The 19,462-nt window shown below is 45.2% G+C and overlaps 1 gene segment (V, D, J or C); it reads right to left on the bottom strand.

The window, feature by feature from the left end:
• Positions 1-3,519: 3,519 nt before the first annotated feature.
• LOC132869409 (immunoglobulin heavy variable 3-74-like) lies at positions 3,520-4,021 on the bottom strand. The segment is given in 2 exon segments: positions 3,520-3,830; positions 3,929-4,021. Coding segments are annotated over 2 exon segments (351 nt in total).
• Between the last annotated feature and the right edge of the window lie 15,441 nt (positions 4,022-19,462).

Below are 19,462 nucleotides of genomic sequence, written 5' to 3' on the forward strand. Positions count from 1 at the left end.
TCTAAACTCATTCAGCCAAAATGGAGACTTACAGAATGCAGCTGTGAGCAGCAGCAGCACTGATGAGAGCATCATTATTTGGTATAAAACTGAAGTGAATTAAACTGTTCAGCTGCTCTCCTCCTCACCACACACACACTCACACTCACCAACCTCATATAGGTAAGAGACATCAGTGAAGGATTTGCATCAAATGCATCACATGACCTTGAAGACTCGGGTTTTAAAACTAAACACTTGCGTATCTCTGTGACCAACTGATTCAAGTTTCAAAGTGTTTATTGTCATATGCACAGTAAGGAACATGTCCTCTTGCACAATGTCCCCCTTATTTACCTCAGAGCTAGTCACCGAGGGTGGGGTGCAAACCAAGGGTGGATGGTTTATGGGTGAGTTTGTGGGGGATGACCCTGTTGAAGGCAGAGCTTTAGTCAACAAAGAGTCTTCTGATGTAGGAGTCTTTGTTTTCCAGGTGGAAGAGAGTATAATGGAGGGCAGCAGTGATGGCATCTGAGCTGGAGCTATTGGGCCTGTAGGCATACTGCAGGGGGTTTGAATGTGGGCCAGTACCACTCTCTCAAAGCACTTTGAGATGAATGGAGTGAGTGATATCGGCCTGAAATCATTCAGGCAGGTGGGTGGGCTCTTCTTGGGAAGAGGGACAATGGTTGTGGTCTTGAAGCAGGAGGGAACAGTGCTCTGGCTGAGGGAAAGGTTGAAGATCGCAGTGAAAACATCTGCCAGCTCATTGGCACATACTCTGAGGGACCGCCCAGGGACGTTGTCTGGTCCTGCTGCCTTCCTGGGGTTGATCTTCCTCAGAGCTTTGTGTACCTGGCCTGATGAAACTGTTGATGGGAGACTGTTGATGGTGGTGGTGGTGGGGCGTTGGTTGGTGCAGGTGTGTGTACCTCCTCTCTGTGCTGTAGCTGGAGGTCTCAAAGCAGGTGTAGAAAGTGTTGAGGTCATCCAGCAGGCTGTCTGTGGAGCTGATGGTGCTGGTCCTGAAGTCTGTGAAGTGCTGCAGGCCTTCCCACATCCGCCCAGGGTCGGCAGTAGAGTCCAGCTTCTCTCTGTACTTCCTCTTGGCTGCTGTAATGGCTTTCCTCAGTCCATACTTTGTCGCTTTGTACTCCATTTCATTGACTGATCTAAATGCAAGAGAGTGAGCATGCAACATGCGTCATACCTGATTGTTTATCCAGGGCTTTTGATTGGGGAACTTCCTGATCTGTATGGTGGGCACGATGTTGCAGACCCTCACATTTCTAGAACAGCGGCTCTGACAGTAGTTTCAGCTTCAAGGTTGACAGAACAGTGCTTGTTCTAATATGTTTTCATTTCTAAATAATTTACACAGACACTTATATCATGGATGCTCCACATAAATTTATTGAAAACATGAGGAGGAGATTCATCTGATGGGGAATGTGTGGCTTTTAATAGAACAGAAGCCTCTTTATCATGTACTATAATTTTCAATCAAATATTCAAGGATCAGTGAAATAGGCAATCAGGATTAAATGCTGAATTTAGAATGATAATGATTATCAATGCTTGAGGATATTGGGATCATGATCGTGGAAAAATTCTACTTCTCTTCAAAGTCATGACAAAATGCTCTCATACTTTCTCACACATGATACACAAACTCTGACTGGTTGAGGTGATTACTGTTCCCGAATGATATGACAGTATAACAAGTTCTTGTTCGTGATGTGATTATAATAGGGTGCAGAATGTGAAGCAATAATGGAGATGTCACACAGAGGTTTAAAATCTACGCGACAAACTACTGAATAATAATTAACATGGAACTCTGTTGTAATTTGTGGGATTATTAATTTTTTAATTTGACTTGGATCTACAAGACATTTTCAACAGAAGAAGAAGAATAAACCTTTATGTGGTCACATGCACAATCAAGCAGAGTGAAATTCATCCTCTGCATTGAACCCATCTGAAGCAGTGAACACATGCACACACACCCAGAGCAGTGGGCAGCCATACTACAGCGCGAGGGGAGCAATTAGGGGTCAGGTACCTTGCTCAAGGGGAATTCAGCCCAAGGCAACCCCATGAAGATATTCTGTTACACTGGACACTGTGTGAGGTGTTTTTGTACAGGGATGTTGTTAATTTGTCTCACTGTGGAGAGCGGGCACAATAATACGTAGCTGTGTCTTCAGTCTGCAGATCCTGTCCTCGAATTGTTATTGTGTTAGTAGCAGTGTCTCTGGAGATGCTGAACTTAGTTTTTAGTTTCTCATTGGAATATAGACTCCCACCACTATAGATGTGTCCAATCCACTCTAGAGTTTTTCCTGCAGGTTGTCACATCCAAGACGTACCTTCGCTCGTGACTGAATATGAAACCTTGCAGTGGATGGAGAGACTCTGGCCTGGCTGGACTGTCATGGAAGCAGGCTGAGTCAGTTCCTCACCATGCACATCTGTGGAGGAAAACACATGGTGAGATCTCATGCAATATATGCTGCACATTTATTGTTACTGTTGTAAATGAATGAATTTGATAAAGCACTCACAGGAAGCAGCTGCCAGCAGGAGCAGTAGAGATGGCGAGAACATGGTGTGTGTTGTTTGTACTGGGATCTTCTCTGTTCTCCAAAGTTTAACAGAGACCATCACATAAATAGATCGATATCCAGCCCTGATGCTTGTATTTGCTTATCTGCTGATGATGGGAGGACAATGGATTTAAAATTTATTTAATTCTTGAGGAGGAGATTCATCTTATGGAGAATGTGTGGCTTTTTAATGGAACAAATCTTTGCCATGACAGAAAGTTCTTTACCAACTTCAATAGCAGGTCAATAATAGAGGGAATTATACATACAGAGAAACTTGCAACAAGGATTAGATACTAAATTTAGAACGATAATTATTATCTGTGCTTGAGGAAATAAATTCCATGCCTGCCCACTTCTGCATTTATTTTTCATTGCAATATTTTCTCACAAACTCTGTTGGTTCTTTTTCTCACAATATAAACACATTAGTCCTTGAAACCACAGTGATGTGAACAAGGATGAAGCAGAAAACGTGTCACGCAGCATCACATGGTCTTCCAATACACTGCCATGTTCATGTTTCTGGTCTTTTGTGGCTCCCACAAGCTTCATATCTGACCACATGCTCCTGTGAGTTTATTAGAGCTGATTCCCATCCTGATGCACACCTCAAGTTTGGACTTTTCTGACAATTGTTTCTTCTTCTTTTTTTTTCAAAATGAAACATATTTCTAGACACATTGTTGGACATAAGTCCTCTCTCAGTCCTTTTAATCTCTCAGTCATTCTATCCTCAATATGTGGGGCAGATGTTGTCAAAGTAGAGAAAGAGCGCCTCTCAGAGGACTTGAAGCAAAATAAAAAGGAGAATGTTCATGAAGATGTTCATAATAAATGACTTTGGGGTTCAGTTTCCTGCTGAGGGAATATTTACAGCTCATGAAGATGTGCTTGTGTAAGTTTTTGTACAGCTCTGGAGTCTGTTGTGTCAGTGTGAGTCTCGTGCACAGTAATAAACAGCCGTGTCTTCAGCTTTCAGACTCTTCACTTCGAGGTACAGAATGTTTTTATTGGTGTCTTTAGTGATGGAGAACTGGCCCTGCAGAGACTGAGCAAATGTCGTGCCAGTGCCACCATCAATGTAGCCGATCCACTCCAGTCCTCGTCCTGGTTTCTGACGGATCCAGTGCATCCAGTAGCTGCCCATTGAGAATCCGGAGACAGTACAGGACAGAGTGACTGACTCTCCAGGTCTCTTCACCACAGAAGCAGAGGAGGTCAGGGACTGTCCATAAGAATCTGAAAGAGAAGAGTATAACTCAGTAATTTTATAATGTTTATCAGGACAGAATGGCTCTTTTTCCTCCCAATCATCTCATGAAAAATCTGAAACTTACATGATATGAGTCCAAATAAAATACAATGTCCTAAAATCATCCTTCTCTGAGTTCTGTTTCAGATGGATTTAAAGTGTACGGGAGTGTTCTCTATCACACAGCTCACTGGAAACTAGAAGAGCCAAGAACATGCTGTTTATACCTGACTCCATTTGAATAGGGAGTGTCCATGAGCACTATGGATGGATTAAACCCACAACCACAGGCCGCTCAGTGTAGAGATGAGTGGATGATTAGAAGGTTCTATGTGGAACCTGACAACAGAATGCTTCACGGTTAGAGAAAGTTGAGAGTAAAACCATTTTTAGAAGCTGAGAACCCTTAATCATCAAGGCCGGATTAACTATATGGGCCTGCGGCACAGTGCCCAGGGGCACTAACCACTCACAGCCAGTGGGGGGGGGCACCACATGACAGAAACTTTAAAAATATTTTTCGTGAATGTTTGTACACTTAAAATGGTTATACACTTGACATTGTTAAATAGTCATATATAATTCATTATAAACACAAATTTCATAAGAACAACAACAATAATCATAATTCTGAGCAAGAGTGGCCTATGTGACCATTAACCCCCCTTTCCTCAACCTGTCAGTTGAGCCAGTCCACTGACGGTGAAATGTATCAATTTTTTAAAAACCGCGGTAGAAATGAAAAATGGACAGACATCAATTGAGTGGTTGTGCCAAGAGAAAATTAAAAAAAGAGAAAGACTCCAGGTGTGCAGCTGCAATTAAAAATGTTCCAGTGTTAGATCGTTTTTTTATAAAAACATCGACAATTGCTGTCACTACCAGCGCTGAAGCCGAAGCTAGTGAAATCAGCTATGCTAGTGAGGGAGATGGCCCTGCTAGCACTAGCCGGGGAGATGCTACAACCACAGCCAGTGTTAGCCGAGGGAGATGGGAGCAAGGGAGACCCCGGGGAGGGGCCCGTACTGGCTGTTATTTGAATTTATATTTCGAATTGAGACATTTGAATATGTTGCCTAGATCGATGCTATTTTAATTGATACACATTTTGAATTGACACATTTGAATATGCTGTATTGTATATAGATGGATGCTGTTTAAATTGCTGATGCTGTTTGAATTGATACACATTTTGAATTGAGACATTTTAATATGGATAGAGTATGGATGCTTTGAAGGTTTTTATTGAAACATACAAATATATGCTGCTCATTTTTGAATAAGACATTTCAATATGCCTACATGCATATCGGTTGTTTTCAGTGAATTTGATGGGCTGATGTAGCCTACTTAATAAATTTTCAATGAGGAAGAATGACCTTGTTTATGTATACTATTGTTTATGTATATGCTACTATTTTTGACAGCAAAGGGCAAGGTTTGTGTGTGCAGGAGGTTACTGAACGCGTGCATGCAGGGTGGTGGTGGGCACTAGAGGTATAGTGCCCAGGGGCACCGCATTGGCTTAATACGGCACTGTTAATCATCCACAGAACCTTTAAACCATTTGAATGTCTCTGAATGGGGAAAAAAAGGATATGATTTTATACACTGCAACATCATACAGATTCACATTTCAGATGAAAAGTTTAAACGGGTTATTTGTATAAAATTAGACAATTGATCAACTGCCTTATTTCAATCCTTATGAATTTACCATGAAATCAGGTTCTCCAAAATAAAGAGCCTTATCTACTGATCAACACAACACAGGTTGCTGATATGCTGTATGTAATTCTGTTTAATGTGAAGGTCATGATTCAGAGCAGGCTGTGAGAAGGAAAATGGCCTGAATGTGCAGAGAGCAACAGGTTGAGATGGTTGAGTTTGCACAGACTGCCCTCTAGAGGCACAAAAGTCCTGTTGTCAAAATATCCAGAAATGGAAGGAGAGATTAAAAACAAAAAAGGTTCAAAATGTTCTTGCTGTCAGTAAAAAGGTCTCCCATGGAGCAGCGATACAAATGAAGGAAGTCTGAATTCCAGATTGGAGCATTTGTATCAGCACGGTTTAAAATAGAGAAAGCGCTCAGATCCAGTATCAGTGGGAAATTAAGTAATTTATAACTGTGTTTTTATGATGGAGTTTGTTCTTCACTCTCTGTGATGAAGATTCTTTAATGCCATTTAAAGAGCAAAATAAAGAAACTTCCTGAAAGATGAAATGCACTGACACCACAGTTCTGCTGAATTCTTGAATCTGCTTAAAGTGTTGATTTATGTTTTGTGGGATTTTTTTTTTAAGGTCAACTTCCTGAATAAGTTTTGTATCTTGTGGACATGTGAATCTTCCACTAAACCTGGTTGAGACTAGAGGTGTGGATTGGGACTGGGATGACTCTTAGTTTGTTGGGTGAAGAACCATCAGAGCCACAATTCACACACCATGCTGACACTGATGCCCTTTCTACCTCTGGGAGTTTTTCCAATGTTTCCAGGGGCAAAGGTCATAGATATATGGCTATATTTTGAAGAAAAAAAAATCTAGTTCTGGCCCCTCCTACATTTGTTTTAAATCCAGAAACACGTGGATATTTGGAGCAGTAAACAGATACAGAGAATGTTTTCCTATCAATTCCAGCTGAAGCAGCTTCAGTTAGTTCAGATACAGTCTGTGTCTGGTTTTTGTACAGCTGCTTCCTCAGCTCCAGTCACTGTGGGTCTTCGGGCGCAGTAATAAACCGCAGTGTCCTCTGTCCTCAGACTCTTGGCCTCTAAGTACTGTGTGCTTGCTGGGACGTTTTCTGTCATGGTGAACTGGTTCTTCACAGACTCTGCATATGTTGCTTGATTATTGCCTGCATTCATCTCACCAATCCATTCCAGAGCTTTCCCTGGTTTCTGCCGTATCCAGTCTATGTAGCTGCTCGTCATTGAATATCCACTTATTTTACAAGAAATCTTCACAGTTTCTCCAGGTCTCTTTACCACAGCAGGAGACTGGTCCAGTCTGATCTCAGCACTGCAAAAACCTGCCAGATAAAGCAATCAGAAATAATCATGAACACATTCAATCATACACTCAGTGGGAAGCATATAAAGAAGTCTCAGAGACCTTGTGTTAACATGAGGATAAAAATGCACTGCTGAATGACGCTCAGCCCCATAATCAAACTCTGTGATGGCTGGAAGTTCTGGAATTCAGATGGGTGATATGAGCTTTAGCTGAGCAACGCGCTGATTTTTATGCAGAGCAAATAAGAACAGGATGGATTTGCATCGACATCCTTTTAACCAATAGAGTCAGGTCTATAATATGAAGATCCACGGGCTGATTTTGCATGTGCCGAGGATGAGAGCGATGACACATTTTACAGTTTGTCAGTTCAGTTTAGTGGTTGTTTTTAATAATTGGTGAACATGCAAGTGACTTTCAGAGTTCTTGTAATTTAGTAATTTCCTTCACTTTAGAGATGGTTGTTAATTATGAATGAACATATTTTATTGAATGACTAAATGTTTTTAGTCACTATCAATATCAGTGTTTATCATATACATGTTGAAGGTGTCTGAATTGATATGTTGAGTGTGTAGCTGTTGTTATTTAGACGATGTCTCTGCTCCTAATTCTGAGAGATAATACTTGTGTCTTTTCTCATTTCAGAAAAAAAGCAAGTTTCATGAGTTTAAAGGGATAATTCGGGATTTTTGACATGAATCTGTATGGCATCCCCATCAATAGTGTCGTGCAAACACGCTGACTTACCCCTGACAGCATCCTGTGAGTCCAGTTCTTGTCCAGTTTTGGTCCAGACGAAAGTAGTCCGGCAAGTTTGTTGGGGTCACGAAAGTAAAACGTTTTTCGTCTCAAAACAGTATGTGTTCAAAAGAGTGATATATTTGCATCACAAAACCGTTGCCAAATAAAAAGTCAGACCTCGAAATCGCTTGGCACTATTTTCTCTCCCTTCTTATCACTGCGCGCTGCCGCCAGGTGACAGCGAAACGCAGACCCACTAAGCTGGTGGGAGGCTGCACTCTATCCACGGCTTACACACGTGATGGCACGGAGGATGTGTATAGTGGCAGCATCTGTCCCCCCAGAGAGGATCTTTTCAAAAGCAGGACAGATTATAACTGAGAGGAGAAATAGAATCAGAATTAACTAGTTAATTGCAGCAATTAAAGGAATAGGTAGGAAAAGGAAGGCGCAAAGACACTGCGCAGCGCCTGAAAACAGGTTTTCAGGCACTGCGCACCCGTTTTCAGGCGCTGCGCGGTGTCTTTGCGCCTGCAGCGGTGCTTTGCCTGTGCTGTGGCTGAAAATAGTTCCAGATATAAATTGGTCTAGTAAATCCCTTCGTGTTAATTTGCATTGATATGTGTACTCGATGTGACTGTACAAGTCATGAGAAATAATTATAAAAAATCTTGAGTTATTTAATTCACTTTTGCAATGACAATGCTAGCTGGACATGCCGGATTACAGCGACTACACTAAGCTAAGCTAACCGGGGCGTTTATAGATCAGGACAATGGCTGGGTCGGCTACAAAACGCTTTGGCTCACTCATCCAACTCTAGGGACTGCAGGGACTGACTCAATTTCATCTGGGGGTGGCGTATTCCTTTAAATCAAAAATAAAATCTCAGGAGCCATTTGGGAGCCGAAAGAGCCGTCTCCTTATAGTAAGAAGAGCCAAAAGAGCCGGCTCCTGAAAAAGAGCCGAAATTCCCATCACTAGTAAACAATGAATGAAACAGCCGTGGCTGTCACCTGGCGGCAGCGCGCAGTGATACCGAGGGAGAGAAAATAGTGCCAAGCGATTTCGAGATCTGACTTTTTATTTGGCAACGGTTTTGTGATGCAAATATATCACTCTTTTGAACACATATTGTTTTGAGATGAAAAACGTTTTACTTTCGTGACCCCAACAAACTTGCCAGACTACTTTCGTCTGGACCAAAACTGGACAAGAACTGGACTCACAGGATGCTGTCAGGGGTAAGTCAGTGTGTTTGCACGACACTATTGATGGGGATGCCATACAGATTCATGTCAAAAATCCTGAACTATCCTTTTAACCTCAGGAGAAGTGAGATACTGCCCTCTATAGGTGCAGAAACATTTACACATTTATTTTAACTGTTCATAAAATATTCTGTGAAATGAAGAAATGAAAAAAGGTTCAATATGACTAATCTTGAAAGAATATAATTTTAATGCAATTCTTTGATTAAAACTATTGTTTGTGTGTTTGAAATGACAAACTATGAAAACTTCATTGCAGTGAAATTTATTGAAAACATGGGGAGGAGATTTACCTGATGGAGAATGTGTGGCTTTTAACAGAACAGAAGCCTCTTTATCAAATACTATAATTTTCAATCAAATATTTAAGGATCAGTGAAACAGGATTGATAGGTTTTGTATCTTGTGGACATTCGGTTATACTGTACACTGGATGAGGTGTTTTTGTACAGGGATGTTGTTGATTTGTCTCACTGTGGTTCACGAGCGCAGTAATACACAGATGTGTCTTCAGTCTGCAAGTTCTGCCCTGTTAATGTTACTGTGCTGCTGGACGTGTCTCTGGAAACCTGAAACCGGCTTTTCAGTTTCTCACTGTAGTAAGTGCTCCCATCATAACATATCCGTCCGATCCACTCCAGAGTTTTTCCTGCAGGTTGTCGGATCCAGTTTGTACAGTAGCTGCTACCAGTTAATGAATATCCAGACACTTTACAGGTCAGAGTCAGTGACTGACCAGGGGTTAATACTGTGGATCCAGTCTGGATCAGCTCAACACAGTGAACACCTGGGGGGAATAAAGTTATTGTAATGAAAAGCAAAAAAGCGATCACAAAAAAAAAATGTATTAAATATCAAATGTAAAAACACTTACAGTGTACGGCTGCCAGCAGCAGCAGCAGGAGGGATGTAGAGATCATGGTGTATGTTGAAGCAGAAGTCGTAAAAGCTCTTGGTCTTCACTGCTTAAATATATAACAGAGAAGGACATTTGCATGGAGACACTCCTTATCTTCAGGGAAATTTAATGGATTCTTCTTCATGAGAAAACCTCCCCATCTCTCAAACATCTCTAATCTGTGAGTTTAAATATATCATAATTTAAAACATTTTGTCATGTCTGTTTGTAGATCAATCCATCAGTCCTGTTTGTGTTTGTTTTAACAAATCAGAAGCTGAAGGCAGTTCTAAATGAGTGAGTTTATCAGGTGTTTTCATGTGAGTTCCTTCAAAGAAGAGGAAATTATCTTTTTATTCATTTATAGTTATTTTTAATTTGAACCCTTACTTGATAACAGCATGATAAAATGCATCCTGTCATGTTTCTGAGAAATCTCACACCGCAGAAGGATGTCGTCCCATAATACACAACTGTGTCTTCAGTTTCTGTTCTTTTTGAGTTTTAATTTATCCAACCTGTGCTGTGGATTTTCCTCCCACTGATATCAGATGAAGTGATGAGGCCACATTGTTACAACCCGAAGGTCCTAGGTGCAGATTTGGATCCAATGAGCAACTCCATAAATCACAGATGAAAGACAGGTGGACCTGTTGAGCAGAGCAGTGAGGCACACAGACTGGAAGCAGTCACAGCAACACAGTCAGTCCTTTCCTGGCAAAGATCCGAAAAAGGCAGGGCAGACACAGAATACATGTCACATAAATACCAGGAAGAAATCCAAAAACAGCCGGCAAATGGTAAACTGGAAAAAACAGAATCCAGATTCAGTCACAGTCAAATAATTAGAAAACCAGGGAAAAGTAGCAGAGAAAAACCAAAAGCGTGAATTAGACAAAACCTGATGGCGAGTCTTTTTCTGTGTCATGTCATTCTCCATGCCGTATTTATACAGAGTAACTGAAAGCAAATTCAGAGCAGGTGTGCTAACACAGCATGTGGAGAACGGGGAAACACGGTGTGGAACACAAATGCACGTGTCAGGACTTGGAAGTTCTGGGCTGGATCATGACAGTACCCCCCCCTTACGGATGCTTCCAGGTGCCCCAGACAGAGTTTCCGCATTCTTATGGTGGAAGTCCCTGAGGATCGAAGGGTCGAGGGTGAAGTGCGCTGGCACACAATGCCTCTCCTTCGGGCTGTAATCCTTCCAGTTAACCAAATACTGTAACCGCCGACCACATCAACAGACCTCAAGTTGTTTACCAATCATGTAGGCCTTGCCTCCATCTATGATCTGAGGGGGAGGGGCCTCAGTCACACAGAGACACAAAAGGACAGGCAGATGCGCTGCATGGACTTGGGCAATGACAATCGAACTACTGTGGTGTTAATGACCTTAGAAATAGGAAAGGGACCAACAAACCCAGGGGCCAGCTTATGGGAGAAGACCTTAAGGAGGAGATTAGCTGTGGATAACATGATCCTCTGTCCCAGATGGTAAGCAAGAACTGGCCTGCAATCCTCTTGTACGCATGACTGGAGCGTAACAGGTGACGTCTGGCTTAAGCCCCCCTAAAATGTTCCCAAGCCCCCCTATAATTTTCAGTGTTTTTATATATGTATATTGAAAATAATGCAGACTTGCACATAACACAAACCAGCAAGAAAACGAGTCAATATGTCTACAAGTTCTAGCTACGACATGAATAAAATTATCGTTATGTTTCCCAGCATAGCCATGTAGGCGGGCATGCGTGGTTCAGGCAGGAGCTGTATGTTATTAGGCCTACTTGCTGTAACGTTACGTTCCTGAGGCCGGCAGAGCTGTTAAGAGAAGAAGAGGACTTAATTCGCAGTGAATGATACAGTGAACAAGAGATTGTAAGTTGATGTCAGTCATTGTTAATTGCTTAACATTACCTACGTTTATCTAAGGGGAAGAAAATGTGATGTAGGCTACTTGTCCCTTTTAACATTATGGCAGCTAAATTGAACTTTATGGAAAATGTTAGCCAATATTAGCGTGAACAGTTAAACTTGACAGCTTTCTATATTCTGTCCCATCTGTGTATTGGTATGTTCTTCAACTATTGTGAATGAAAACTAAATGCCATTAGTAGCAATAGTTATAGCGAGAGAAGATTTAATGTGTCTTTTCAATTCATTGGCTAGATGGATATACGACGATTTTTTAAGAGAGTGAGTGAGGAACAGGAGAGTGACAAGGGAGCTGATGCTGAAGAGGTCTGCGTGATCGAGGTCAGTAAATGTCAACAGAGAAAACAGGGCCGAGTTCAACCAATGCACCATTTTGAGACGGTTTAGCTCCAGTTTGATCTAGCCACTAATTGAAAGCGGTAGCCTATTTGGCCGCAACATAGTAGCCCACAATGCTTTTCTCAAGTTAAAGATGACAACACATTGCATAAGAATGGAAAGTGTAGGAAAACATTTCAAAACATTGTGACCGCATTGGCCTTTGCAATAGGCTTCTGAATTTGTTTTCTTTCGTTTGGTGGGTGTGTCAGAAGTCACCATATCAGCACTGATATGCAGGCTATCAAAAACCCACCGAATTAAAAAGAAAAAAAGACAACATGCACGGTAGGCTATCCACCTCCAGTTGAATGATATAAGAGTGAAAATAAAGTAATCCCCATATTTATATGCCTTAATTAAGCTTGGATAAAAGCAAATGGCAAGCGATGGCCCACTCAGCTGCTCCTGTCTGATCAACACCTTTAGTGCACCTCTGTTTCTGTTGAATTAACCATCTTGCATGGCATAAACTAGTCCCTTATTTCATATTCAGTTCACAACAGTGATAAGAATGGATAGTTGACTTTCTGTATTATAAGTTCTTCTACTTAGTTATATACTGTAATTTTGTCTTTAATTGTTGATTTAAAGATATTTCCTCCTCTGTTCTCTAACATATCACTGTTACCTACATTAAAACTCTGTTATGTAAGACTCAGTCAGACATACACATTGAGTTTATAAGAATGTAGCTGCGTACTGTGAAATAGTCTCAAGGATGTTCATCTTTCCTGTGATGTTGTTGTACAACTTGACAACTTATGACAACTTATATTTTGGGCTAAACCAAGTAAGACCTTAGTTTTTTTCTTTGTGTTTTAGCCCATCTCGTAAAGTAGCTCTAGCTAGCACTTAAATAATGAAAGCTGTTTTTGAGATAGGAAAGAAATGGTGAGCAAATTTTCTTTCTAAACTTCACTATCAGTTTAAGCTTATTTATTTGTTTGATATCTGCTCTAAAAACTAAGTGTCCCCCAAAGGGTTAAGGTATACTGTATTCTCATTTGGCAGAATAAATGTTTGAGTAACATTCATATTTGTCTGTATTGTCAGATTTCACTAGGATTTTGAACTAAGCTAGTTGTAACTAAACTAATTAAATAAAGCACCACACCATTATGTTGTCTACTGTTCAGTGCATCAGACTGAAATAAATAGCTTTAGTTGGAATATAACCTAATTAATTTTTACCAAATGCATTGATGATGTTTGCAAATATCTTTCTTCATAAACATAGCCCCAGCCTCTAATGAACTGATTTAGACTTATTTTGTTAATATAAAGAAGATATCTTGAAGACTTAGGAGAGAAATAGCAGGGGAGAAAAAGAAAGCGATCCAGATAACAGATTCTGATAAATGTTCTTCAAATAATGAATAATTGACAAAGCCTATGTAGGAGCAATAAAAAAAAATTTTGGCGCGTGCATTACTGAACACACTCCTAGGGATAAGGCCCCCCCATCTCTCAATCCTAGTGGCGTCCATGGTGTGACATGAGCTTTGGGTGAGCAAGAGGCTGATTTTTATAACAGTACAAATTTGCATAAACACCTTTCAACTAATAGATTTCATCCTTTCATGAATCCTTCTTCAAAACAAGTGAGCTGCTGCCCCCTACAGATGAGTTTAATTCCAGGAGTTTGGAGTCGTGATGCTGCACAAAACGGGCCCATTTTATTTTCTCTCTCGTCAGATTCTGTGCTGCTGAACAGACTCTGTTTATAAATTCAGGAAATTAACCATCGACCTGGAGTGTTCCTGCAGCTTCCATCTCAAACACTACCCGATGGAAATTCATGCACTTTGCAAGTAAGTTCACAGTGTGCAGTGTCCTGCATGGAAGTGTTCTAATGGAAGTATGCAAATTGAGACACAGCGAAAGTCTATACAAGTTTGGCAGGAAATGTTGAACAACAATAGAAGTGTTTCAGAATTTGGTATAGGGTGCCCTCTGGTGGTCTGGAAGGAGGCATGTCAAGATCAGATCAGTGCTCACAAACCTGTAAAAAACATTCCAGACATCCAGTGTTGATATTGCTTCTTATTCAGAATGAAAATCACTCAAGGTGCAGATCCCTTTTGTTTTCAAGGATAAAAATCTTCAAAGCACTGATAATATTGTTGTGAAAGAAGGAGACAGTCAAACAGTGTGAGGTTTTTATAGTATGTCCGAACCAAAGGAGGTCGAATTGACAAAGTACAATCAAGGAATATCAACCTCTGCCACCTAAGAGATTCTGCTTCATGGATCGATCCAGGAGCAAACAGTCACTGACACAGACACAGTTGTTCAGAGATGTTTCTCAGTTTATTAGAGGACAAACATGAGTTTATATTCACATTCAAGAGTGTGTTCTATCAAAATGACTGGATGATGATTTAAGAAGCTGAGTTGTATGTGTGTGACAGAGTATGACGAAGCATTACATCACTGGTTTTGACTCCGATACTTTCTGAAAGAAGAGAGACATGATGTACCATTACATCACTCATCAGGATCACAATCTTATGAAAAGAAGAAAGACATTACTGGTCTGTGGCAGTGGGGGCATGGTCAAGCATCAGTCTGTGACTGGAGGGCGGAGTCAGGGAAGGTAAGTGGCAGAATCACTACACCTGATGTGAATTAACCTGTGTTTGTGTGTCTTCCCAGCAACCACGCGGTATATAAGGAGAGAGAGGGCAGAGGAAGGGCTCTCTCCTGAACCAGATGTCTTATGTGTGTGTGTATGCGTGTGGCTGGGAGAGTGTACGGTACATGTGTGTCACTGAAAAGTGCAAAAATAAAAAGTTTTTGGAACTTAGCTCTGGCCTGCCGCCCTTCTATGCTCCACCCACCCGCTCTGAAGTCTACAGTGGTGCCGAAACCCGGGATCCGAGCACAGAAGAGAACAGCCCCATGGAGTCCTCCCCCTTCGTAGACCTGATCCACGCCCTCACCACGGCCCAACAGAGCCAGCACCAGGCGCTGCTTGCCCTCCGAAAGGAGCAAGAACAACGGTTCGAGGCCCTGGTGCTGGCGCAACAGGAAGATCGTCAGGCGTTCCGGCACCTCCTCGCGTCGGCGGGGTGCACCATCTCCACCGCGGCGGACCCACTCCACCTCACCCCAACGAAGATGGGCCCGGATGACGACCCCGAGGCCTTCCTCACGCTATTTGAACAAGCAGCAGAAGCCTCAGGGTGACCGGTGGAACAGCGCACGGCACGCCTCCTCCCCCTGCTAATGGGCGAGGTGCAGCTGGCCACGCTACAGCTCCCCGCCGACAGCCGGCTGGTCTATGCGGACCTGCGCCGGGCCGTCCTCCAGCGTGTGGGGTGCACCCCTGAACAACATCGTCAGCACTTCTGCGCTCTGCACCTAGAGGAGGTCGGCCGCCCATTCGCGTTTGGCCAGCAACTCCGGGACGCCTGCAGGCGGTGGCTGAGGGCTGACAACCACGACGCCAAGGAAGTCGATGACCTGGTGGCAGTGGAGCAGTTCATCACGCAACTTCCCAAAGGAACTGCGGAGTGGGTCCAGTGCCATCGCCTGGCGTCACTGGATCAGGCCATCGAGTTGACAGAGGATCATTTGGCGGCTGTTCCCGCGGCAGGATCACAGATCCCCTCATTGCTTCTCTCCTCTCTCTCTCTCTCTCTCCCCCTCCCCTTCTGTGTCTCGTCCTCGCCCCGCGGTGTCCTCCCGTTTCCCACTTCCGTGTCTGTCTCTCCTCCCCCTCAAGTGAGTGAGCCCCAGAGTACCGGTGCAGAGAGAAAGCCCGGGCCGGTTTGCTGGCACTGCGGGGAGCCGGGCCACCTCCAACAGCAGTGCTCGGTGATGGAAGTGGGCACAGTGGTTCGGATCCCTGATGCGCCAGGAGCTGCCCTCGATCGGGCTGGAGCGTATCGCATACCAGTGAGTATCCAAGGGGATACATATCAGGCTTTGGTGGACTCTGGCTGTAATCAGACCTCAATCCACCAAAGCCTGGTGCAAGACGAGGCATTGGGGGGAGCACAATTGGTGAAGGTGTTGTGTGTGCACGGGGATGTTCACCACTACCCTTTAGTGTCAGTCCACATTTTGTTCAGAGGGGAAAAATTTAGAGTAAAGGCGGCGGTTAATCCTCACCTCACCCACTCGATAATTTTGGGGACTGATTGGCCGGTTCTATTGACCAGGGATTCACGGTGATATCCGTAGGTGGTGTACGGCGTGCCGCGAATGCCAGTTAGTAAATCCAGCAGCCATTCTAAAAGCGCCTTTGCACCCTCTACCATTAATCGAGACCCCGTTCGAAAGAATTGGGATGGATCTCGTCGGGCCATTAGATTGGTCAACACGAGGGTACCGCTTTATATTAGTTCTGGTGGACTATGCAACGCGATACCCGGAAGCAGTGCCTCTGCGCAATATCTCAGCACGCAGTATTGCGGAAGCGCTCTTCCGCGTTATCTCCCGAGTTGGAATCCCGAAAGAGACTCTGACTGATCAAGGCACCGCGTTTATGTCACGAACACTGAACGAACTTTATGGGTTATTAGGTATTAAGCCGATCTGCACCAGCGTTTATCACCCACAAATGGACGGTTTAGTCGAACGATTCAATTGCACCCTCAAAAATATAATTAAGAAATTCATGAGTGAGGACGCACGTAATTGGGATAAATGGCTCGAACCCTTGTTGTTTGCAGTGCGAGAGGTCCCACAAGCCTCCACGGGGTTCTCCCCATTCTAATTGTTATATGGGCGTGTGGCAGCGGGGGCGTGGTCAAGCGCCAGTCTGTGACAGGAGGGCGGAGTTGGGGAAGGTAAGTGGCAGAATCGCTTCACCTGAATGTAATTAACCTGTGTTTGTGTGTGTTCTCCCCAGTAAACCGCGCCCTATTTAAGGAGGGAGAGTGAGAGCGGAGGGGAGCTCGCCGAGAGGAGATTCACGAGTGTGCGTGTGTGTGAATCTCAGAGTGTTGCTTGGTGTGTGCCCGACTGAAAAGTGCGGCAATAAAAGCACGATATTTAATCCTGATCTCTGTCCTGCCGTCTTCTGTGCTCCACCCACACGTTAAACCCGCTACAGTGGTGCCGAAACCCGGGACGGTGGAGCACCTGTCCTGCAGCCCCATGGAATCCTCCCCATTCGTGGACTTGGTCCACGCCCTCGCCACGGCTCAGCAGAGCCAGCACCAGGCACTCGTCACGCTCCGGAAGGAGCAGGAGCGCCGCTTTGAAGCCCTGGTGCTGGCTCAACAGGAAGACCGAGAGGTGTTCCGGCGCCTCCTCGCGTCGGCGGGGTCCACCAGCGCCCCGGCCGCGGGCCCATCTCCCCTCACCTTGACCAAGATGGGCCCGCAGGACGACCCGAGGCTTTCATCGCGTTGTTTGAGCAGGTCGCCGAAGCCTCGGGGTGGCCGATGGAGCAGCGCGCGGCGCGCCTCCTCCCCCTCCTGATGGGAGAGGCGCAGTTAGCCGCACTACAGCTCCCCGCCGACCGCCGGCTGGCCTACACCGACCTTCGCCGGGCTGTCCTCCAGCGCGTGGGGCGAACGCCGGAGCAGCAGCACCAGCGCTTCCGCGCGCTGCGAATGGAGGAAGTCAGCAGCCCGTTCGCGTTCGGCCAGCAGCTCCGGGACGCCTGCTGGTGGTGGCTGAGGGCCGAAGATCGCGACGCCGAGGGAATCATCGACCAGGTGGCGCTGGAACAGTTCATCGCACGCCTACCCGCCGGAACCGCGGAGTGGGTCCAGTGCCACCACCCGGCGTCACTGGATCAGGCCATGGGACTGGCGGAGGATCATCTGGCGGCTGTCCCGGCGGCAGGACAATGGATGACGTCATCTTCTCTCCCCTCTTCTCTATCTCTCTCTCTCTCTTCCCCCTCCTCCCGTGTCCCGTCCTCGCCCCATTCCCCCACCACGGAGGCGGGGGCCGGCTCCACCCCAGCTGGCCCGCCGCACCCGTGGTGCCCTCCTGTTTCTCCCTTCTGTGTCTGTCTCTCCCTCCCCCTCAGGTGAGTGACCCTCAAACCACAGCTGCAGAGGGGAGGCCCGGGCTGTTTTGCTGGCGCTGCGGGGAACCGGGCCACCTGCAGCATCAGTGTGCAGCGATGGAGGTGGGGGCGGTGGTGCGGATCCCCGACGCGCCAGAGGCTGCCCTCGATCAGGCCGGAGCGTATCGCATACCGGTAAGTGTACAAGGGGCGACATATCAGGCGTTGGTGGATTCGGGTTGCAATCAGACCTCGATCCGCCAAAGCCTGGTGCAAGACAAGGCATTGGGGGGAGCACAAGGGGTGAAGGTGTTGTGTGTGCACGGGGATATTCACAGCTACCCATTGGTGTCGGTCCACATACATTTCAGAGGGGAAAAATCGAAAGTGAAGGCGGCGGTTAATCCTCGCCTTACCCACTCTTTGATCTTGGGGACCGATTGGCCAGGATTTCGGGGGTTGATGGCACGCCTAGTAAAGAGTGGGTCCTGCCGGTTGTCAGGGGAGGGTCCCGGTGTCGCTTTGGCTGGAGCTGCGGTCGCAGAGCCATCTACGTCATCTCCGCGACAGAGTGAGGAGCCCCCGGCCCCTCCTCTTTCTATTGGGGAATCCCTCGCGGATTTCCCACTGGAACAATCGCGAGACGAGACTCTGCGACACGCGTTTGATCAAGTGAGAGTAATCGATGGTCAAACGCTCCAGCCGAACGCCACCCCGTCCTTCCCCTATTTTTCCATTTTGAAGGATAGGTTATACCGAGTGACGCAGGACACTCAGACGAAGGAGCGAGTCACCCAGTTGTTAATTCCAAAGAGCCGCCGGGAATTGGTATTCCAGGCGGCTCACTTTAATCCCATGGCGGGACACCTCGGACAGGATAAGACACTCGCCCGGATAATGGCCCGATTCTATTGGCCGGGGATATGCGGCGATGTCCGTAGGTGGTGTACGGCATGCCGCGAATGCCAATTAGTAAATCCAGCAGCCATTCCAAAAGCGCCCTTGCGCCCCCTACCATTAATCGAGACCCCGTTTGAAAGAATTGGGATGGATCTCGTCGGGCCATTAGATCGGTCAACACGAGGGTACCGCTTTATATTGGTTCTGGTGGACTATGCAACGCGATACCCGGAAGCGGTGCCTCTCCGCAATATCTCCGCACGTAGTATTGCAGAGGCCCTCTTCCACGTCATCTCCCGGGTTGGAATCCCGAAAGAGATTCTGACTGACCAAGGCACCTCGTTTATGTCACGAACACTGAGCGAACTGTATGGGCTATTGGGTATTAAGCCGATCCGCACCAGCGTGTATCACCCACAGACGGACGGTTTAGTTGAACGGTTCAATCGCACCCTCAAGAATATTATAAAAAAATTCGTAAGTGAGGACGCACGTAAC

This window comes from Neoarius graeffei, chromosome 20 (genome assembly GCF_027579695.1).
Source record: "Neoarius graeffei isolate fNeoGra1 chromosome 20, fNeoGra1.pri, whole genome shotgun sequence".
Classification (NCBI taxonomy): domain Eukaryota; kingdom Metazoa; phylum Chordata; class Actinopteri; order Siluriformes; family Ariidae; genus Neoarius; species Neoarius graeffei.